The sequence below is a fragment of the Colias philodice genome, chromosome 5 (assembly GCF_061535455.1).
Source record: "Colias philodice isolate Cphi_HAF_F1 chromosome 5, ilColPhil1 Martin Lab GWU primary, whole genome shotgun sequence".
Lineage (NCBI taxonomy): Eukaryota > Metazoa > Arthropoda > Insecta > Lepidoptera > Pieridae > Colias > Colias philodice.
The window spans coordinates 5,312,963-5,334,017 of record NC_143090.1 but is presented as its reverse complement, the minus strand read 5'-3'; the positions used below and the strand labels follow the sequence as shown (position 1 = coordinate 5,334,017).

The window sequence follows — 21,055 nt, the reverse complement described above, 5'->3', positions numbered from 1 at the left end:
AAGCTAGAGAAGAAAACATGGATTTTCAGGAAAAATTTAGCAAACAATTTTTGTCATAATTTTTTTGTTTAAGTATTTTTTTCGTGATCAGTATTCAGTGTATGCAAAACTACAAGTCCCTTCGCGCTTAGTATACCAATAGTGGGACACCCTGTATATATTATCTCATTGTCTGCAATTTCACGATTTAATAATATAAGAGCCCACGACGGCCAGACTTTCCTTTCTTTCGGAAAGTTGAAAGTTTCTCTGTATATGTCTCCGATACAGATAAGAACGACTAGCGATTATCAAGTCTGGGTTGTGGTTACTTTGGCAGGAAACAGGTAGTAAGGGTGTATAAAATTGTACCTAACTTTCATTATAGTTTAAAAGCTAAATTTTATATATGTTACTTGGGGACCTATAAAAAGACATTACCTTAAGAGCCAGACAGTTTTCATGGTTCTTACATCTAGCCAGACACATTTAAAAAATAACTAACATATCATCAAATTCACATAACTACCTAAAAGCGTAACAAATATGAAATAACCCACTAAAAACATTAGTTAACTATAATTATTAAAAAAATAAAAGTATAATATATAAGTAATAAAGTTATTACTTATCTTTTACTTAGACTTATGTTGATGGAATTTCACGTATCCCGATGACTTTTTTATTGTGTCATCGAGATACGTGAAATTTCATCAACATAAACCCTCGTAAAAGATAAGTAATAACTTTATTACTTATATATTATACTTTTATTTTTTTAATAATTATAGTTAACTAATGTTTTAGTGGGTTATTTCATATTTGTTACGCTTTTAGGTAGTTATGTGAATTTGATGATATGTTAGTTATTTTTTAAATGTGTCTGGCTAGATGTAAGAACCATGAAAACTGTCTGGCTCTTAAGGTAATGTCTTTTTATAGGTCCCCAAGTAACATATATAAAATTTAGCTTTTAAACTATAATGAAAGTTAGGTACTATTTTATACACCTTCACTACCTGTTTCCTGTCAAAGTAACCACAACCCAAACTTGATAGTCGCTGGTCGTTCTTATCTGTATAGGAGACATATACAGAGAAACTTTCAACTTTCCGAAAGAAAGGAAAGTCTGGCCGTCGTGGGCTCTTGATCTATAACGGTTTCACATCGATTGATTTATTACAAGTAGGTGTGTGTGTGTACCTATAGTGTGTGACTGATCACTATTTTTCGATAGTTTGCAATCCCGCGATTTAGATAATAATCTACCGGTTTTTAAAAACAAAACGTTATATTTAAAAAGCATTTGAATGTCGTAAAACAAAAAAAAATCAAATTAAAACGTTTTCAGATACCTATATGGGGTAGGTAAGTATTTTTTGTTTTTAATTTTATAATCAAACAAAAAATAAATAAATAAGAAACATGATAGATACCTACTCAGTTGCGGCTGCAGTTTTACGATAATAATGTTCTTTCTGGGCTTAGACCGCAACAGATAGCAATTAATATTTCGTGAAGCTTTTCTTGTAACTAGCGCACGATGAAGACTTGTTTTGTTGAGGTCTTGTATTGAAATTTGAAGAAGTAAGAACTGAGAACATTGCGCGGTTGTCTGTCCTCGAAAGAGCACGCGCGTACGGTTGCCTTACGTAACTTGGTAACCACGATTTAACTTTAAGGTTCAGTGATTTATTACATGCATTAAATTTCCCATCAAATTATCAAATCAATGTTATATTTGTGAAAATATTTCCCTCTGTGATTTTTATATACGATCAGAATGATTCCTAGAAAGCTTTCTTATGTGTTTATCGCGGGTTTAATTACGATTGTATCAATAACTGGTAAGAGTTTTATATAATTTGAATAATGTAATTATTAATTAAAATTAACTAATAACTAATAATAAAGAACTTTATTTTGGGGTTATTTCTAAAGTTGGATGCAATCTCTGGATTATATTATCTTCAACGTGTTTATAGGAATCGGATCAAGACTTATCACATGGCCATCGAGATTACTAAAAGCTTTAAATGAAAATTGAGCTTTGAATGAAAAGCGTAACAAATATATTTATTAAAAAATCGAATTTATTTAGAATTTACTGTCGAATATAATTTTTATTTCATAGTCGACAGAATTTATAAAATTATTCTCATTCAAAATAAAATAAAAATAACTATCTCAGAGTTAAATTAAAGACGAGTTTACCTTGGCTGTTATGGTAGTATTTGAGGATGATACCGGCTATGCAAGCTTTGCAGCTAATTTACGTCTTGATAATTGTTGAATAGTATATAATATTATTATGTAGTTACTGGCGCAGTTTAGCGGCATGCCATCACAGTCTCAATTTTTCGCTCCTACAAGATCTGTAACAGAATATACATTTTATGTACATCTCGATCTCGAACAAATCGTGCCGATTTATGTGTTGTTGTTTTTTTTTAATACTTTGTCTGTTTTAATAAATGAAAAAAAAAATATATGCAAAAACGACCATAATACCATATACAGGGTGTCCCACTGTTCGTATACTAAGCTCAAAGGAGGTTATAGTTTTGCATACGCTGAGTTCGTAAAAAATACTTATAAAATTCCAGACGCATTTCTTTTTCAAATAGATGAATTCTTAAAACTCTATGTCTACACCCAAGGGCGGGTTGCTTACTCGCCAATAGTGGGACAGCCTGTATAGTAAAAATAGAGATAAGTAGGTAATGCTTAGAAGAGATTATCAAAACTTAAGACTATAAGTACCATAATATATTGTTACGATACTATTTTGAACGATTACCCTGTATCATTCACAATAGTTGGATCAGAAGAAGGTTCTCGAAGGAAGCGCACCCGCGCAGACAGTGCGGCGGTGCGGGAGCCTGCGCAGGCGCTGGACGCTCCCGACCCGGAGCCCAGCGCCATACCCGCTCCCAACGCATTCATAAACCCCTATGTTAAGGAGTACCTTGAACTTGGCATGGCTATACCTGGTAAGTTGTCTGACCACTTGTGCGCTCTATATTAGTGTAAAGGCCGCCTGGATTTTTTTTTCTCTAGCTCGTAATCTTGCAATTCTTTAGATAGTTCGTAGTACCTATTTCTAGACTTAACATCCTCCAAAAATATTTCAGTATAAAATGAAAGGCTGTGTTTTAAATAATTCAATGAAATATGTTTGTCTGATATAAAACAACAATAATATTACCTACCTATTATAAATATCTTTCGGTAGACGGTAAACTTATGTTCAGGTTCAGTACCTAAGTACGAGTAGATATCGAAGAAAATTTTTCTACACATGAGAGAACTAACAAATTAATTATAGGTATAATCAATAAAATATCAAGTATAAACTAATAATAAAAAATATTTTCTGACAAAGTTTGAAGACGGTAAATATGTAGTTCAAAAGTTATTGCATTATTTATTTAAATTTCGGTTAATTTTAATAAAAAATAGTGGTCAAGAACGAATACTCATATCATCTTCCTATTTCCTTATAAAATTTGATTATTCACTTTACGATTTATCTATGAATTATAAAAATAGCCGCTTTATAATAAAAATTGATTGATTTTGAATTAAATAATTATGTATAATGGAGTATTCAGTATACATTTAAGTATCAATTAATTACCAAAATATTTAAATATTAATATAAGTAAAACAAATCTTAAATATTTATCTCAATTTCAATGTTATTAAATAGACAGTGTAGTTATCACAACTTGGTTAAGAAGGTCATACTCATATCCTATTGCAAAACAATGGGTGAAAATAATTAACTGATAAAAGTTCAAAAACTACGCGGAGTCTATGCAATGCCTCCAGTGCATACTCAATCTCAGTTTCAAATATAATAAACGTCGTTCAGAACATTAGATGCTAACCAAATTATACATATATGATACCATATGATACCTACTCGGATTAATTGATATCCTATTTGATCGGTTTGTAAAGATGAAAATACAAAAGACGGGAGTAAAGTTTTATATTTGACTCAATAGTTGTACTTTCAGTTATACTTAGTTTTAATCTCAAATCTAAAATGGCTGTTTTCTGCGACTTGTTCGAAGTATGTACCAACACAATTCATACAGCATTGGTATAACAAGTTTACGTATTGATGTACACATCGTTTATGCAAGTTAAGGATGAGAATAAAATGAAATAATCATGCGATTTATAAACAACATGTTTATAAATCGCATGTATGGCTGTATGACCTTACCATAGACGCATCTTGGTAATTTATCTAGTTTTCTGGGACACGATCACATGACTCATCTTAAGATTATATTAGGTACCTACTTATACAATTCATACGATTTTTTACAAAAAGAAAAAAATGACATTTCGTTACTACTAGTAACGAACTGTCATATAATAATTAATAATAAATAATAATATTTTAACATTGTAATAATTTCGAATAATTTCGACATTGTTTTCTTCAATAATTTGAGAAAAACATCAAAGCGATACTTCTGAGCGTAAGAACGCTTTTACTTCTAAGTTCTAACCTTATCAACGGAACCTTTGACTTTGTATCGACTTACGCGCCACTGGCACCGCGTAACCTTTAAAATGTTTACATCTAAGGTCTGCATATAGGCGACTAGAGACGATTAAAAGCACTCTTGTGTGTGCTTAACCGCACCCACGAATTACAGCCTTGAGTTGGCTTAACTTAATTGTGCTAACAATCGGCTCTAACAATCTATAGCAATCATTGTATTTCGGTAGACCGCTATGTCACTGTCACGCAATGGAAATAAAGGCACGACTGGGAGGGACAATGATGACTATAGCACGTCTCGTTAAATCGAGCACTTCCAAAGCGTGCGTTTTTCGGTTATTAACATTTATTTTGGGAACTTTTGCACGCCTCATAAGCGAAGCGTTGAGGTGGGTACTACTGTCACTTCGCGCAAAACATCTGATTTTTCAAACTTAAAATGTCTTTATGTATCATACATTGCACTTGTAAGATAATACATACACACACATATTAAGAAAAAACACTATTTTTAACGTTCATGATATTTTTGATGTCATTTTTGTTATTTAAACTAGTTAAAAAACAGTTTAAAAAAGTTCTGTCTTGGACGTCCGTGTGTCTGTATGTGCGGATCCTTTTTCTTGTTAACACGATAGCGACCGAAATACTTTACTAATCGAGTCTTTTTTTTTCTCTTACGCTTGAGTATGCTCAGGAATAGAACCCTTTCATTTTTCAGGGTCTGATTCGATGTGGTTTAATTGTTATTAAATAAACAAAAATAATAATTAATAAATATTTATTAAAAAAAAATTATGAGGCGTGCACTTTTGGATTTTCCAAATTATTCTTAATCTTCTTGTATTAGAGCTTGTGAGAATTAAATAATAATCTTTATTAAAATTTTTGAATATCAGGAATATAAATTGCTTTTTTATTGAATAAGAAGCAACATATAATTTTAAACCTCCTGTATACATTACAGGTAGGTAGGTATCCCACTAATTATTTGAAAGTTCCTGGTCGAGTTTGGACTTATAAATTATTGGCTCGCAATTAAACTCTCATATCATTATCTTTATTGTTACGTTGATACAAAAGAAAAGGTCTTCGTAGATATGATTAGGTATTGATTGATTAGTTAGTGCAATTACAAACATTAATGAACTCGTGTCAAAAATACATAATGAATTCGCAAATCACTTGCGAAAGTATTTCAAGTTCATTGCAAGATTACAAATCTTTAACTAAGTAAATGTATCGTTCTGTAACTGGATGTGGAAGTACAAAAGCAGGTATTTGCGTGAATACTGCGGCGATTAAGAAACCAACAGTTTATTGGCAACATACACAATATTATGTCTCATTGATGAGTATGTAGGTCAGCCGCAGCAATTTTAGAATATTTATAACATATCGGGCCAATTCGAGGCGGACGTTTAGGTACTTGCATTGTTTACAAATTATTACATGTGCACCGGGTGATTGTAAATTATAGTACTTACTTGCTTTAAAGCAAAATAATTTAATATTTTTGACTTGGTCTTGCTTTAGTTAAAGTCGATATTTGAAAAACGTTAAAAGTAGTTTAGTTGGTTGGATGTTTAAAGATTGAGGGACACAGGATGTCACTAAAGTTTGCCAATTGCTTCAAGACTGTTTTTAAAAGTTGACTATAAATATTTTATTTCTAAGCATAAAAACTACTTAATAGTTACTTCAATAAGTTCAAAGTTTTTTTTAGATTCATTCGAAATGCTTTATTTTTTTAAGTATAGCATAAATTATTATTGGATCGGCCTTTAAAATATGTTTCTAGTGGATCCAACGAGAGGACGATCGCGATAGGTGATTGATGCCTGAGGTGATTGCACTGTAACTATGTAACTATTATTAGAAATAATAAAATTTGCATTCGACGTAAACAATTGCTCTGTTGAAAAGCACAAAATCTACTTACAGCCTATTGGCTATTACTCTTACAATAAGTTTAATGTATATATTAAATATTAATATTAAGTAACCCACCTATTGTCATTGACGAATTTGACTAAAATGTTATGAGAGTGCTGTACAATTAATATCATTAAATTATGTGCGAAAAGCTTGAAGTGCTCTGCCAATATATTGAGGTAATTGCCGTGACATTCTGTTCCCGCTTGAGGTCGATATGAAGGTATTCTTGTGAAGAATTCATACAGCAATCAATCAACCATCTCAACAAGTATTGAATTACGTGTCGATAAATGATTTTTTCTCAGGTGTATAATGCATTCATGTAATGTGGGAAGATGATGTTTCACATTGACGTAATGCTCTTATTCATATTGACTAATACGGATCTTATGAAGTCTTTCAATTGACATAGTAGGTAATAATTTGTAAAAATAAGTATAAATTTATATATATTATAAAAATGGGGCGCATAATGACGATTGTCTAATGTCTGCATAATATGTAATATATTATTATAACTATATAATATATTATTACTAATTGCAATGCTCTCGTAAAAAATAAGCTTTAGATCCAAGTTCAATACATAAAAGGGATTCAACATTTTTAATAAGTTTTAAAGTTATTTTATTCCTTTCATGTAAATGAAAATATTCTAAGTTTTATTTTTTAAAATTACGTAGTCGTTATTTAAGTAAATTATTAATTTTTCCAAATTCCGAATAATTGTATTGGAAAAGTCCACTTATTACAAGAAATATATCAATTATGTAATTTGCACGATTTACAAACTTTGTACAATTGAGCTTTTTACATATGAAAAGTGGATCAAGGTCGTCGGGGAAAACATTTAATCGTGCAAAAAATGAGTTTTTTTTAACATAGTGTGCATATGTGTGTGTAACCATAACGTTTACTTTTTCCGCTACTCAACTGGCTATTCTTAATAAAGCACAGCGAAATGTTGGCATTGCGATTTTTCTTTAAGTTTTATATTTATCAGCAAGGTCACTCAACCTTGTATCGGATTCTATTGACATATAGCGTGATAACTCATAACCATAACTATTTCCTACACTCACGTTATTTTTGACAGGGAACTAATAGATAGACATATCGACGAATAATCGTTTAATTGTCGAAGTGAACACGGCATCTCACGTTTAGATAGAGTGTGGGTGTATCACGGGTAATACTGTGTACACGGGTAATATTTAAGCTGTACCTATTTATTTATGTCAATAAAGTTATTATTATTATTATTATTATTACTGTATACGTCGAATTGAATGTTTCGTAATAATGCAGCGTTACCTAACGCAGCTAGATTACTCGACAGATATAAATTTTTTGCCTTGCATTTTACGTGATGACAGTATGATCTAACGTATAGGTAGGCATTGTTTTATTAAGGAAAGCAGTGAATTAATTATTTGCACGAATTTAATTTATGGTAATCAGTTGATTAGGTAAAGGATTCGTTATAAGTATTGAATTATGTATTAAGAAGCCTCTTTTATATTATAGCGTAGTCTTATTCTATGCTAATCCCTTTGGGATCTCAGTCGGCTGATCGACGTCCGACGTGGAGCTGGACGTATGCTTTCAAATTGATCAAGATGGTAAAATTATTTATATGACTAAATCCAATTTCAATTTTATCATGTGTTTCTAAATTATTTGAATCTCTTTTGTGTCCCGTTATCGCAAGTCATACTTCCAGTTTCATTGATAGTAGGTAACCAGCACGGTTTTCAAAAGGGTAGATCTACTAAAACAAACCTGGTTTCTTATATATCCACTGTTTCGAACGAAGTTGACAAAGGCAACGAAGTTCATACAATTTATACTGACTTCTCTAGTGCGTTTGATGTGGTGCAGCATGATGTCCTTCTATTGAAACTTGAATCTCTCGGCATAGGTACATGGATCATTGCTTGCTTGGCTTACCAGTTACTTAAAAATAGAATACAGAGTGTGGCGGTAAAAGGATATGTGTCCAACTGTTACATATCTGACTCAGGTGTACCTCAAGGGTCAAATCTGCCGATGATTTAAAATTATTTAAAACTATAAAAACACAACATGATATCTCAGATTTACAAATGGATCTTAGTAGGTTGGAAGATTGGAGTAATAAAAACAGTATGATAATTAAAGCTAAAAAATGTTTCTTCATACAACTCTCCCGAAAAAAGAAACCAGTTCTAGCATCTTACGTCATTAATGGTCAGAATATAGAAACTGGTAATGAGATCCGCGATTTAGGAATCCTAGTTGATAGTAAACTAAATTTTTGCTCACACATTGATGCTATCGTTAAAAAGGCTAGTAGATTGTTAGGTTTTCTTAAAAGAAACACAAAATGCTTTAAATCAAAGACCAAAATTTTACTCTTTAATTCATTAGTTAGAAGCCATTTATAATATGCAAGTGTAGTTTAATAACAGTAACGTAATTAAATATAAGTTTTCTTGTGCATACCTGTAATTGATGTATATGTCGTGGCCATATCGTAGATTTGCTCATTTCATGAAATGATCGATCATTTCGTGAAATGGTCGCATTTCATGAAATGGTTGAATGTCTATTGGCCACATCATGATGTGGTTTGAGCAGATCAATGATAAGAAATCGTTTTTCGATATGGCCAACCAAACGCGCGGTTTTTTCATGAAATAATCAATCATTTCATGAAATGAGCAAATCTACGACATACATATATTAATATTTGTTAGTTGTTAAGATTTAATTGTTATAATTTTTATGTGTACTCTGTTGGTATGTCTAAATAAATAAATAAATAAAATAATTGACTATAAGAGAACTAGAGAAATCAAATAATTTAAAATAAGGCTTGTTTCTAAGCTAAGTCAAATTAATTCACAACATTGATACATTCAGCAAATAAATCAGTCTTCCGAGTGATGATACCCATTAAAGTAGATGACCTTCAAAACTGAGCTTTTGTAAAGTGTAAACATTAGTCAGAGCCGCATCCGCCTCTTTGTATTTATATCATTAAATAAAATGATTTCAAATCTTTGGCATTTCATGTACGAAGTATGGTTTCAGTTTATATAGAAGCAATGTTTAGACGGTGATTACGTTTTTAAGCTTAGAAAGTTCCTGGGTACATTTTGTTTCATAGTCTCAAATAATATATGGTAGCGTAGTGGTAGCTATCGTGCATTGAATAGGTACTTCAGTTATAGATTAACGATTCAAATAAAAATATTATGATGTTGTACTATAGGTATTTACTTAGGGTATTAAAAAAAATTAATTCGAATTTGAACATCTATCACGTATTTTCCAGGACTAAAAGCATGACAACAATAATGTTATTCACATTAGGAGTATTATTATGTGTAAAGACGTATGTTTGCAGCCGCACTAACTTGCGCCACAATGTTCATAGCCCGCCTTTCGACATACACTTTACAACTATAAATTTCAGTACACATCTAATTAAGCTTAATTATATGAAAACATTTTTAAACATTTTGAGTTATCATTTAATTAAAATCGATGTGTAAATTAATTATAACCGAACGGATCCTGTCTATCTGGTTTCTTGAAGAGGACCAATCTACAATTATTATTATCGACTATTATGAGTTTGATAACTTGTTTTTGCAATTGAGAGCCTTGAAAATGTAATCGTTGCTGCGGTTTATATAAAATTTTAAGAATTTAAACGATCTTGACTAGTAAAACATTTAAACAGGTAGATATTTGTAAATAGTCATAATAAATTAATCAATTTTATATTGTTGAATATAATTTTTATTACTTAGCTCTTAATTCGTGCAGAAATGCATTGGTAAGAGAATATTGATGTACCAACACCAGCGTGTTTATTCCTAAAATAATAGAAACTTTTTTTGTAAAAATGTGCATCTTAATATGGTGAAGTTAATTATAGTTACTGTTACAATATTGTTAACAACTGTCATAACAATTGTTATGGCAAATTGATACAAACTATATTCTCTCTGACATTTATATCGTTTTAACTACTTGAAGATAAGCGGGGAATTAACTAGAAGCAATTTAAAAAAATATTTTGCGTAATGCGTAGCCCGTGCTGCAAGTAAACGATTATGCAATGGTTTATGAACATATGACAAGGTTACTAACGTGCTATAAGTAGGCACTAGGCACCGATGCAATATGAATGTTTTTGCATGTTCCTTCTATGTGAAACTTATTAACAAAACAATAGATATATGTTTAAAACGCATATGTCAGAAAATGTAACTTTTCTCATAATATATTGCCAAGAAATTTTTTTAACATTGAATAAATATTGAAGCGAAATATACCTATTGAAACGTGGGCATCCATATTTCGGTTCGTAAAGCTGTGTTTGCAAAATTTATCAATAAATCGTGATATAAATTACATTATTTCATTGTCAATGTTACAAATAAAGTATAAATTACCGAGTCATCTCAAATTATTACATAAACGTGTGAATGATGACCTTGTTTTGCCTCTCCACGCCGACCTTAGCTTTTGTTGGGTCATTTTTATTTTTACCATACATTTGTTGCTCTATTATTTTGGTCGCGGTGTTGGTATTATCTTGAACCTTTTGTAATATTTATACGTATTTATAGAGTTAGTTAAATATTTATTAAATAGCTCCGTTAAAAAATTCTTCGTGAGAGATCTACTTCTGAAAATTCTATGAAGACTTGCCAATAAACTCGTTACAAAATACGATTACGACAGATTAAAATTTTATTCATCCAATATCAGTAGAAAGGAGAGTCTGCCGGCAATAGATATCGTTACGAAAAGCACATCGCCTTGCGGTAAATCGATTTCGAATGTTCATTAATTCGCGAAGTCAGTCGTGATTTTAATATTTCAGCTGTATCTTAAGTTCAATCAGGCTAATATTGCATAACAATTATTATAACAAAATAATTTTATTGTAGTTTTATCTGGCAGTCTGTTTTGTATTCCACCCCTAACCATAACTATTTAGACGTTGAAATTCTCAACTTCTTCAGTTTCTTTTATAACATTATGATTATTACTGATTCCAAACTATTGTATGGTATGATATGAGATAAAAAATAAGAATCTTTACTAGGCAATTTCCATTGACAACCACGGCACCAACCGGATTTGAAAATTAATTTTTTGTTGCTCGTATTCACGCAGGTATCATAATATTCCATTAAGGCATCGTTTCGTTTATTGGTCATAAATACCTATATCTTCATTCCAAAAGATGCGTGCCTAATACATATATAATATAAAGATAATATAATAAAAGTTTAATGATATTAACCTATGGTAGCTATTGCTATACAGAAAGGGCGTTTTTGTTTAGAATGCAATATTTTATGAATGTATAGGTACCTGCAGATATGTTAAAAATACCGAGAAGGTATACAATAATTGGTATACTACGACGGCATCACCGATTCACGATTACTATCTGCATCACCTACTCTAAAATATAGATTTATATATATATCATTGTTAATAAGCTAATCATTACTTTACTACCACGACTCAATTAACTATTTTATTTCACAAATATTTAAAAGCAATAGAATGCCCACAAATACATGCAAACAAGAATTATATAATGTGTATTAATTTGTAGGTTCCGCGCATACTTAACAAAGGCTAAAGGTTATGTGAACTTTCTCGATTTCCCGAGAGTCGTAAATTCAATATTGTTGAATGACTTCATGCATAAATAAAGACTAGTTTTTTATGGTAAAGCAAACCAACGTAACTTGTATTGCTAGCATTTTTTGTAGTCAATACCAATAGTGCTTTATTAGACACACATTAAATATTTAATTTTTTGAGGTTTGTGCCATCGTAAAAGATTTCTTGTAGCAGAAAACGTGCAAGAGATAACGTGATAGTATTTTATAGGAATATTTATTGGTAAGAAAAAATGAATGCCAATCATCAAAAAGTAAAATACGTTAGACTGTCGAAACTAAAAATAGTTTCGACAGTCTAACATATTTTACTAAAAGTATTTAAAGAAATGCATGCATCAGGAATGAATGAAGGTAGCCAGTATAAATTTAAGGAATACCTAACAATTGTATACTTAATACTACAGATAATTAATATACTACTATATACGGATACCAAAATACCGTGCTTAAGAGTTTCTTTAATCGGCAAACAGATTAACAGTAAGTTATTTGTCTTAGCCTCTACAACCACCTCTTCCCGTCTCTAGCTAATACTTAAGCGGTCAGTGTAGTGAAAGTTTGTCCAAGTGAACTTTCCTTATCAAACCCTTGCTACATACTTATTTAAGACTTAGGTTTAAGAAGCAATATACATATATAATGCTTGTTTAAAAGTTACTCTTGAAATTAAAACTGTGTAACTAGTAACTACACTCAATAGTAATTGTACAAATGTACAGTACTAAAGACATCAACGCGTTTTTACTTGTAATAATATGAGTTATCTGAATTAACTATAGATTTTTGACAAACAATTTCAAAATACAGGCCTATAGATTATATTTTTCGGTCATCTAGTATATTTAAATTAATAAAATGGATTTAATTTTCAGGAAAACCGGGCACAGACTATCCTGTATTAGGAGCTGTTCCTTACACAAACTTCTACTGCGACGATCAGCCCTATCCTGGCTTCTTTGCTGACATGGAAACTCGTTGTCAAGGTATAACCTTTATATTTAATAAACAATTAAATGCATGTTTAAATATCAAATAAAATGACTAATAATAAAGTTGTTTAACGGAAGTCGTTAGTGATTTGTAAAATGGAAGAAAAACACCAATAATTACTTTAGGTTCCTGTAATTTCCTACCTAAATGTATATTAACTGTAATATTTCAACCAAAACATATAAATAGGCAGACTATAATATAAAAGGGGCAGAACCAGTGTGAGAATATCGTATTTGCAACGATTAACACGGTTCACCTTGACTTTATATTTTAATGATTTGGGTTAGATTACAGACAACATTATACGTCAGCCATTTCATGATTAATGAGTTTAATTGTATATAACTCGAACTTATATTTTCAGGAAGTTAAAATATCAAATTATGTGATAACGTTTACAGTCTACGAAATTGTTACGAATGGGAGATTTAAAGATAATGTCTATCTCATAACTGATTGCATTGATCGATTGAATTTTAAAACTATTCATGAGTATACTGTAAGTACAGTTGCTATATAAAAATTAACAGAGTACCTAACACGCGAGATATACCTACTCCTTGCATTGAAATAAAATGAATAAAACTTGTAACAAAGTTATTCATTCCTTATGTAGAAAATTGCCAATGCCTTTGCAATAAGGTCTGGCTGTATTAAAAAATATATTTATTACTACAAATTAAAATTAGTTTATGTATAAAATATTAAAGGATAATGATTTTAGCTTATTAAATTCGACCCTTATCTTCTTATTTTATCGTAGCTGTGCCTTGAGCCTTCAGGGATAATTTAATAATATAATCGTGAAGGAACGTTTAAGAAGTATTTAATATTATTATTAGTAAGTAATATTATTAGTAACTTTGACCTCGATCGTGTTGAGACTTGAGATGATTAGGATGCAGGCTCACGCGGACATGAGGTCATCTAATTATAACAAAAACTGATCTGGAACTTTATCGAAATGGTATCATCAATAATTATAATTTGTATCGTTATTTCCGCGTTGTTTGATGTATTATTAACTTTATTTATTTTTTATGTAGATCTTCATCACTAATAATATCTTACAAAAAACAGACCGTACAGACAGATCAGTCGAAATAATAAAATATTAATTGCTACAAAAGTAAAGCAATTTCATAAGAGTAGATATATCTATATAATACAGTTAGGGCAATAGTTCAAATTCTAACTTTAAATATCAGTATTTGTTTTTTGCAAGTTTAAGCATTCTTGAAATCGGAAAAGAACTCGGATAATAATCAGTTTATAGTGTATGTTGTAATGTTATCAAAAATTTCCGACCATCAATTAAAGCCAGCCACTATTGTTGTTGACTGGAACAAAATAGTATAGAATGTATTAGACACGGTCTTACTTCCGTATGTGTACAAGCGGTATACAGTTGGAGCAGAAATTTCCCATTTCATAACAAACTAAGTGAATTTAGAAAGAAACAGCAATTATCAGCATTCTCGCTGCACTGCACAAGTTAATGTGCTTTTAAAAATGTGTTGAAAACATATATGTAAATGAACATAGCTTGCTATTAAGATCTTCGTTTCATAACGAGCCAATGATCATAAAATATTTTAAATACTATATTTATTAATGATTCAAGTTTGCGCAACTTCCGCAGTGCAGATATTTTTTAATTAAATTTTTATAGCCGTGAAATCTGCAATTTGTATGGATTTGTTATTTTTATTTGGATCTTCTTGCGATCAATATCAAAATAGCTGTTTATAAACATTTTGAAGATGTTTAGTTTGATTATTATTAATATGTATATACTTATACTTCTTCGATTGTGTGTGAATAGGTATATAAATAGAAATTCGAAATGTGTGGCGTGACTTAATGAAAATACCGATGAACTGAAGGCTTTTTTCCTTTGTTCCATTGATTTATAGTGCATTCACATTAAAAATTACGTAGACTGTAAACAGAAATAATTTTGACACAGTGACAATTTATTATACTAAAGAGTAGAAAAATCATCTATATACTTCGAAATTGGTAACATGTGTATTGTAACTATATAAAAATATCACGTTACGTCTATTTGTTGTCTGTCTTCACAACTCAATCAACCACTTAACATGATAATATGTGTAATCCTATCGCATAGTAAATACGAGATCACATTATTAACTAATGTTCTAACCCTATTTTTTTTATATCGTGTTTTTTATCTATCATCAACACACACTTTTATTAGCTTCATCTGTAGATATGTTTGTATGTAACCTTTAGACTCGATTTTGGCCCACTTTAAAGGGACAGTCAATTCAAACTTTGAACTTATCAAGCATAGGTGACAATACATTCATGGTACAGTGGTTGACGCGTGAGCGTAGGACCGAGGGGTGCTGGGTTCGATTCCTGGTGTAGACTAAGACAAAAAAATGTCTCGATCTGGCAGGACACAGAAGGCTGATCACCTACGTGTCCCTAAAGAAAATCGCTAGGGACACGAGACTTAATTTTATTATTTATACATAATACATATATTTATATCATGTATATCTATTATATTGTGGGTGTTATCTATATATATGTATTTATTAAATATTATATTTATCGTCGCCTAGTACCCACAACACAAGCCTTAATTGAGCTTACTGTGGGACTAGGTCGATTTGTGTAATAATGTCCTATAATATTTATTAAAGTGAAACTTTTATTACATCGTCTCAAACTGTTTGGTCTGTGTAGCGCATGTCGCGTGTATCGCGGCTGCCGAGTAGGTATACCTACTCGGCAGCCGACCGACACGCGACATGCGCTACACAAAGCAGTGTTCGGAACCGTTCGAACAGTTTCACTTTTACCGTGGTTTCATAAAACCACACAACATTTTTTATTCATTTATTTATTTATTGTATTCCAGCCTGGCACTACTGTGACATAGACGGTCGCCAAGCGTCGTTCCTTTGTCCCAACGGTACAGTGTTCTCGCAAGGCGTCGCGTCTTGTGACTGGTGGTTCAATGTTCGATGTGCTCTTTCACCAGCATTATATCCGCTAAATGCGAGGCTCTATAGACGAAGGAAAAAACAATCTAAACCAAAACCACACAGAGTGATCGATAAGAAACTCGTCGACGAAATATTCTTGTAGGTATAAAATAAAGGTAAGTTTTTGTAAGATAATGTTAGGACGTAAGGTACTTGTCGAATCGTTCCTTTTAAGGTTGTTTGAAATGTGATATTGTACTGCCAATTAAGAATAAGATTTTGTTAATGTACTGTGTGAACAACGGATGAAATGTTAACAAGAAAAAAAACTAATTTTATGTATTATAGTAAAATTGTAATGAGATGAGCATCATGTATAATCTAGGTACTATTTAAAACTAGATAATATTATTACAATTGTCTTATGTCTAGTTATTATGAGGAATATTAAATGAATAAACTTGTTAATAAAATTATTTATCTCGATGCAAAGACAGATATCGAAATCGATATCTTTATTTATATTTCTGATGCACTGTTTGTGTAACTCTATTTAACATTTATTCGACTTATATGAATAAGTATAATTGTTTATAATAGTTACCAATATTTTATTTTTGTATACCACAATCAAATTTTTAGCACATCAGTTATTTCCCAAAATGTTCGAGAAAACATCATAATATGTATATGGAAATATTTACTCACATATTTTTATTTATACTTGAAATTTTTGGTAATGACGAATAACATGCCATTGAGAAAATAACACCAGTTAAATATTACGTGAAGGTGTTTCTGGTTTTTGTCAGGTGTGAATTATTGTGTCACACGTGTCAGTTAGGATGTGGAGTAAGGCTTTTTTAATAAGCATTGAAATGATGAACAAACGGAACTATTTGTTATTGTTACTATACATTTAAATGTATACGAAACTAAGTTGTGTAATGGAGGTTCTAAAAATATTTACCTCTTCATAATTTAAATTATATGTGTAAATATTGAATGCAAAATTATATTTAAGAATACCAATAAAAGAAAAATATGAAATAAAACATTATGTGTGTCTATTGTTTTATTGTCCCTTTTTTGCACTTGAATAAATATTTTCAAACCAGTGATGATACTGTGAACTTTCGTCTTGATATTTGTTGATTTCGTGTCTTGCCAACGCCTTATCCAATAAAGTATTTAGCAGCCTCATAATCTTCCAAGATTGTTATCTCTATTTAATAAACCCTGTTATTATTAAAACGCAAAGGACTGAATGGATATTAAACTTGCTTATGCATAAAGTAATACCCTGAAATTAAAGAGAGCAGGTTCATTTTTACTATTACAATACACTTTACATATCTATTTTATGTGATCTGAAGGCTTCATTCAATTTCAATTGCATAACTTTATGAATTAGAACAACTTTATTTTTATCTTTATAAGTTTAGTTTTTTAATCAAACGAAAATTCAAAACAAAAAAAAATCAACTGATGAAATAGGACTCTACATTTATTGTAGTTTTGCATAGATATATGTTTCTTACCTTTCTGAGTCTATAACTAAATATAACTATATTTTAGTATTAATCAGTTTTGTCTGGGTTTTGCTTGCAGTATAAGAGTTCTAACAGACGAACGGCAAGTTGTGAACGGCAGAGGCTACTTCAGCCATCGCCACGTCATGTCGACGGCGCGTCGGCGGCAGTTCGACCGACGCGCCGGTTCGACGACTGACGTCGATATGTGGCGACGGCTGAAGAAGCCTCTGCCGTTCACAACTTGCCGTTCGTCTGTTAGAACGCTTAGCGTTAGCTACTATTAGGCTACAAGTATTTTTTATTCATAAATATGCATCTGGCGCCTATTTAAGAATCATCAATAAAGTTTATTTTGTTGTATTAACAGAAGCATTCGATACGTACCTAATAATTTATATACAAGTAAAATCTTGAAATATACTACCGAAACTACGCTAGATATACGTGTACGTTGGAAGCCAAAAATCTGTTTGGGTCGCAAAACTAATATGTGGTTTATAATAAACAAAAATTACTGCACAAAGAAATAAAATAAACGAGCAGATATTATTCTAAGCATCTGCGAATAATTTGCCTGTAATTTTAAACATGGCGTAAAAAATGTCTACCTTTTCTAATTTCTTCAATTTCGTGTCAGTGTTTCGTTTCCCTTCCCAGTCCATTCTTTATTTCTTCCCGTCGTGAATTCTTCATCCCGTTAAAGCGCAACACATATGCAGAGGCCCTACCTCTGCAAATGTTCATGGATAGGTGGTGAGGTGAACCATCGGCTCAGATGCACTACAACATAAAAAAATAATAATAGAAAAACATTTATAACAACAATAAAAGTAATTAAAAAGTATGGGTATTATAACTTGATAAGTAAAAGGTGTAGATTATTATCGCTCCGGGAGAGGTACGTCGAAATGTGGCTTATAGCCAAATCTTACTTCAGTTATCTTTTTCGCTCACGAGTGCGGTAGTGTGCCATTTTTTTAATCCAATGTTGTGTTGGTAATGTACGCGTACCTATATCTGTAAAAAAACACAACATATTACATCTTTAGGTACTAATATTATAATCTATACTACCTAATATTATACAGCTGAAGAGTTTGTTTGATGGAACGCGCTAATCTTAGGAACTACTGGTCCAATTTGAAAAATTCTTTCGGTGTTAGATATCCCATTTATCGAGGTAGGCTATACACTATCATTACGCTAAGACCAACAGCCCCCCTATGCAAGTGGCTTTCTGTTAGCGTAGCGCTCAATAGAATAGACTACGAATGTATGAGATTGACGTAAGCTGTAGATACACGTATCTACAGCTTACGTCAATCTCATACATTCGTAGTCTATTCTATTACGTATCTACAGCTTACGTCAATCTCATACATTCGTAGTCTATTCTATTGAGCGCTACGCTAACAGAAAGCCACTTGCATAGGGGGGCAGGAGAGGAGCCACGCGGGTGTAACCGCGAAGCGCAGCTAGTATTATATTATATAGTAGAACATATTTATACATAGTACCTAGTAGGTAGTAGAACTCGATTTAATTACCTAGTATATAAAAATATCAAACTACATAACACTGTACTAGTACTTAACACTGAAAACTGCATCAAAATCGGCCAAGTAAATTTGGAGACAAATGGCAACATGGATTTGCACAAACGTTTGCTGCAGCGCCCCTTGGTGTCATTGTAAATTTCATCGTAAAACCTATTTATGAACATGAAACAAACAAACCGAACCCCATAACTAAAAACTGAATCGAAATCGGCCAAGCTGTAGCATTGGAGAAAAAATGGCAACAAGAATTTGAACAAGCAACCTCGTTTCGTCGTGAGTAAAAAATTATACAATAAAAGTAGTACCACCTTTGACTTGTCTTTAGGGCGGTTCAATTAAATAGTTAATGTATTCTAACTATAGGTAATTCATACAATTTGAATTAAAATCGGGTTGCTATTCCTGTATTTTGCCGTTCGAATCACTTTTATATCTTTGAAAAGCAATGTTAGCTGTAAAATTAAAAAAAATATTTAAAGCCTCATCATTTCTTATTTTTATTGCTTGAATGTGAAAGTTTCGATACATATTTGTACCTAACGGCGCCGAAAATATGAGCCATCGAACCATGGACATCCAGAGGCAGTACTTGACGTTATCAGAAACTCATTACGTTACGTAAGTAAACACAATTATGTATGCAAAAATTTTGTATCGTGAGATCTGACTTCCGGCTCATGGAAACTATTGTTTATATACAGTCTATTTATACAACAGCGAAAAATTTTAACAGTTTCCATTCCTTGAAGATGTTGTACCTGAGAAAATTGATAGAAATATTAGTGAACATAATCATCTTATAATTAAAAGGTACCGTATATATTTGTGATCAAATCAATAATATTTCTTTACTTAAGAGATTCAGTACATTTGAAAAAATACCAGGATTCTATAAAGGCGTATAGATATTACATTAAAATAACCGCATTATTCGTAGCACATCTGCTAACAATACCAATTCATATTTCATATTGTTGTCATTGTTCGGTAATTAATCGTGGGAGTCCTTTTGAATATTTGTACTTATATATGGAAGTATTTCTTCTTATCTACACTAAGGAAACTCAACAATATATTGTCTCTATTTAAATTCAATTGTTTGAAAATTGTGAGTAATATATGAAGGTATGTAAATTTTCATGAAAATGCCCTAGACAATTAATTTTAACGAGGACTGTAGTACCTATCATGTGATATAGTCTACTCAAATTAAATATAATAAGTTGGTAGGAATTTAATATTTATATTATGGTTAAACGAATTTTCTATAAGTACCTTTCACTTGATATCGGCAGCGATTTTCGTATCCTGTTTTAAATAATTTCCTTTACCTAATCATTTCATTGTGCCAAAAAAACGTGTAAAAGTTAGCATTTTTAATATTAAGAAAGCTTTTCATACTCGTAACGAAGTATATCATATTATGTTACATTTACCTAAACACCTAAGTCAGACTAGGGTCTGTTTTTCTAGGCTTGTTATATAAAAGTCTTCCAAATTATGAGCTACAAACTATGCTGCACGGTATCATACGCAGGCAAAACAAGTATTTCTATAGCTTTTGTGGTATACTTGTACACTTCTTGTACATAAGCTACATCACTGTCAAATATCGACAAAATCCGTTCAGTGGTTTTTCATAAAAGAGTAATAAACTCATTCCATATGTCCAATTGAAAATCAGTTCTTACAAACTTTTGCGTATAAAATTATTAGATTACCTTATTCAACAAAGCTAAAGTCTTGTGTCTGACGAACCTGATTATAAGACAGTGTTAAATCAGTAGGCACTACTATCACTTTGTTTATATATGCTTGAATTTAAACAGAAAAAAGGGAGTGATCCGGCGCAGCCTTACCA

General features: G+C 31.4%; 1 protein-coding gene and 1 long non-coding RNA gene across 2 annotated transcripts; one reads left to right on the top strand and one right to left on the bottom strand.

Moving 5' to 3' along the window:
* Positions 1-1,567: 1,567 nt before the first annotated feature.
* On the top strand, positions 1,568-17,166 carry LOC149488419 (uncharacterized). The gene is made up of 4 exons (XM_089695566.1): positions 1,568-1,826; positions 2,799-2,972; positions 13,017-13,127; positions 16,034-17,166. Exons 1-4 carry the CDS (start codon positions 1,763-1,765, stop codon positions 16,261-16,263), a joined length of 579 nt encoding a protein of 192 aa, XP_089551692.1. The 5' UTR covers positions 1,568-1,762; the 3' UTR covers positions 16,264-17,166.
* A 5-nt stretch (positions 17,167-17,171) lies between these two features.
* Positions 17,172-21,040, bottom strand: LOC149488418 (uncharacterized). The gene is made up of 4 exons (XR_016315654.1): positions 20,916-21,040; positions 18,568-18,652; positions 18,244-18,415; positions 17,172-17,403 (listed from the first exon to the last, which is right to left on the bottom strand). It is a non-coding gene; the product is annotated as an uncharacterized LOC149488418 (long non-coding RNA).
* Between the last annotated feature and the right edge of the window lie 15 nt (positions 21,041-21,055).

What these genes read in the sequence shown, in the direction of transcription:
- LOC149488419 (XM_089695566.1), top strand. Translation starts at nt 1,763, where the DNA reads ATGATTCCTAGAAAGCTTTCTTATGTGTTTATCGCGGGTTTAATTACG. An exon ending in TACGATTGTATCAATAACTG is followed by an intron (nt 1,827 to 2,798) that starts GTAAGAGTTTTA and finishes CATTCACAATAG; the next exon opens with TTGGATCAGAAGAAGGTTCT. An exon ending in CATGGAAACTCGTTGTCAAG is followed by an intron (nt 13,128 to 16,033) that starts GTATAACCTTTA and finishes ATTGTATTCCAG; the next exon opens with CCTGGCACTACTGTGACATA.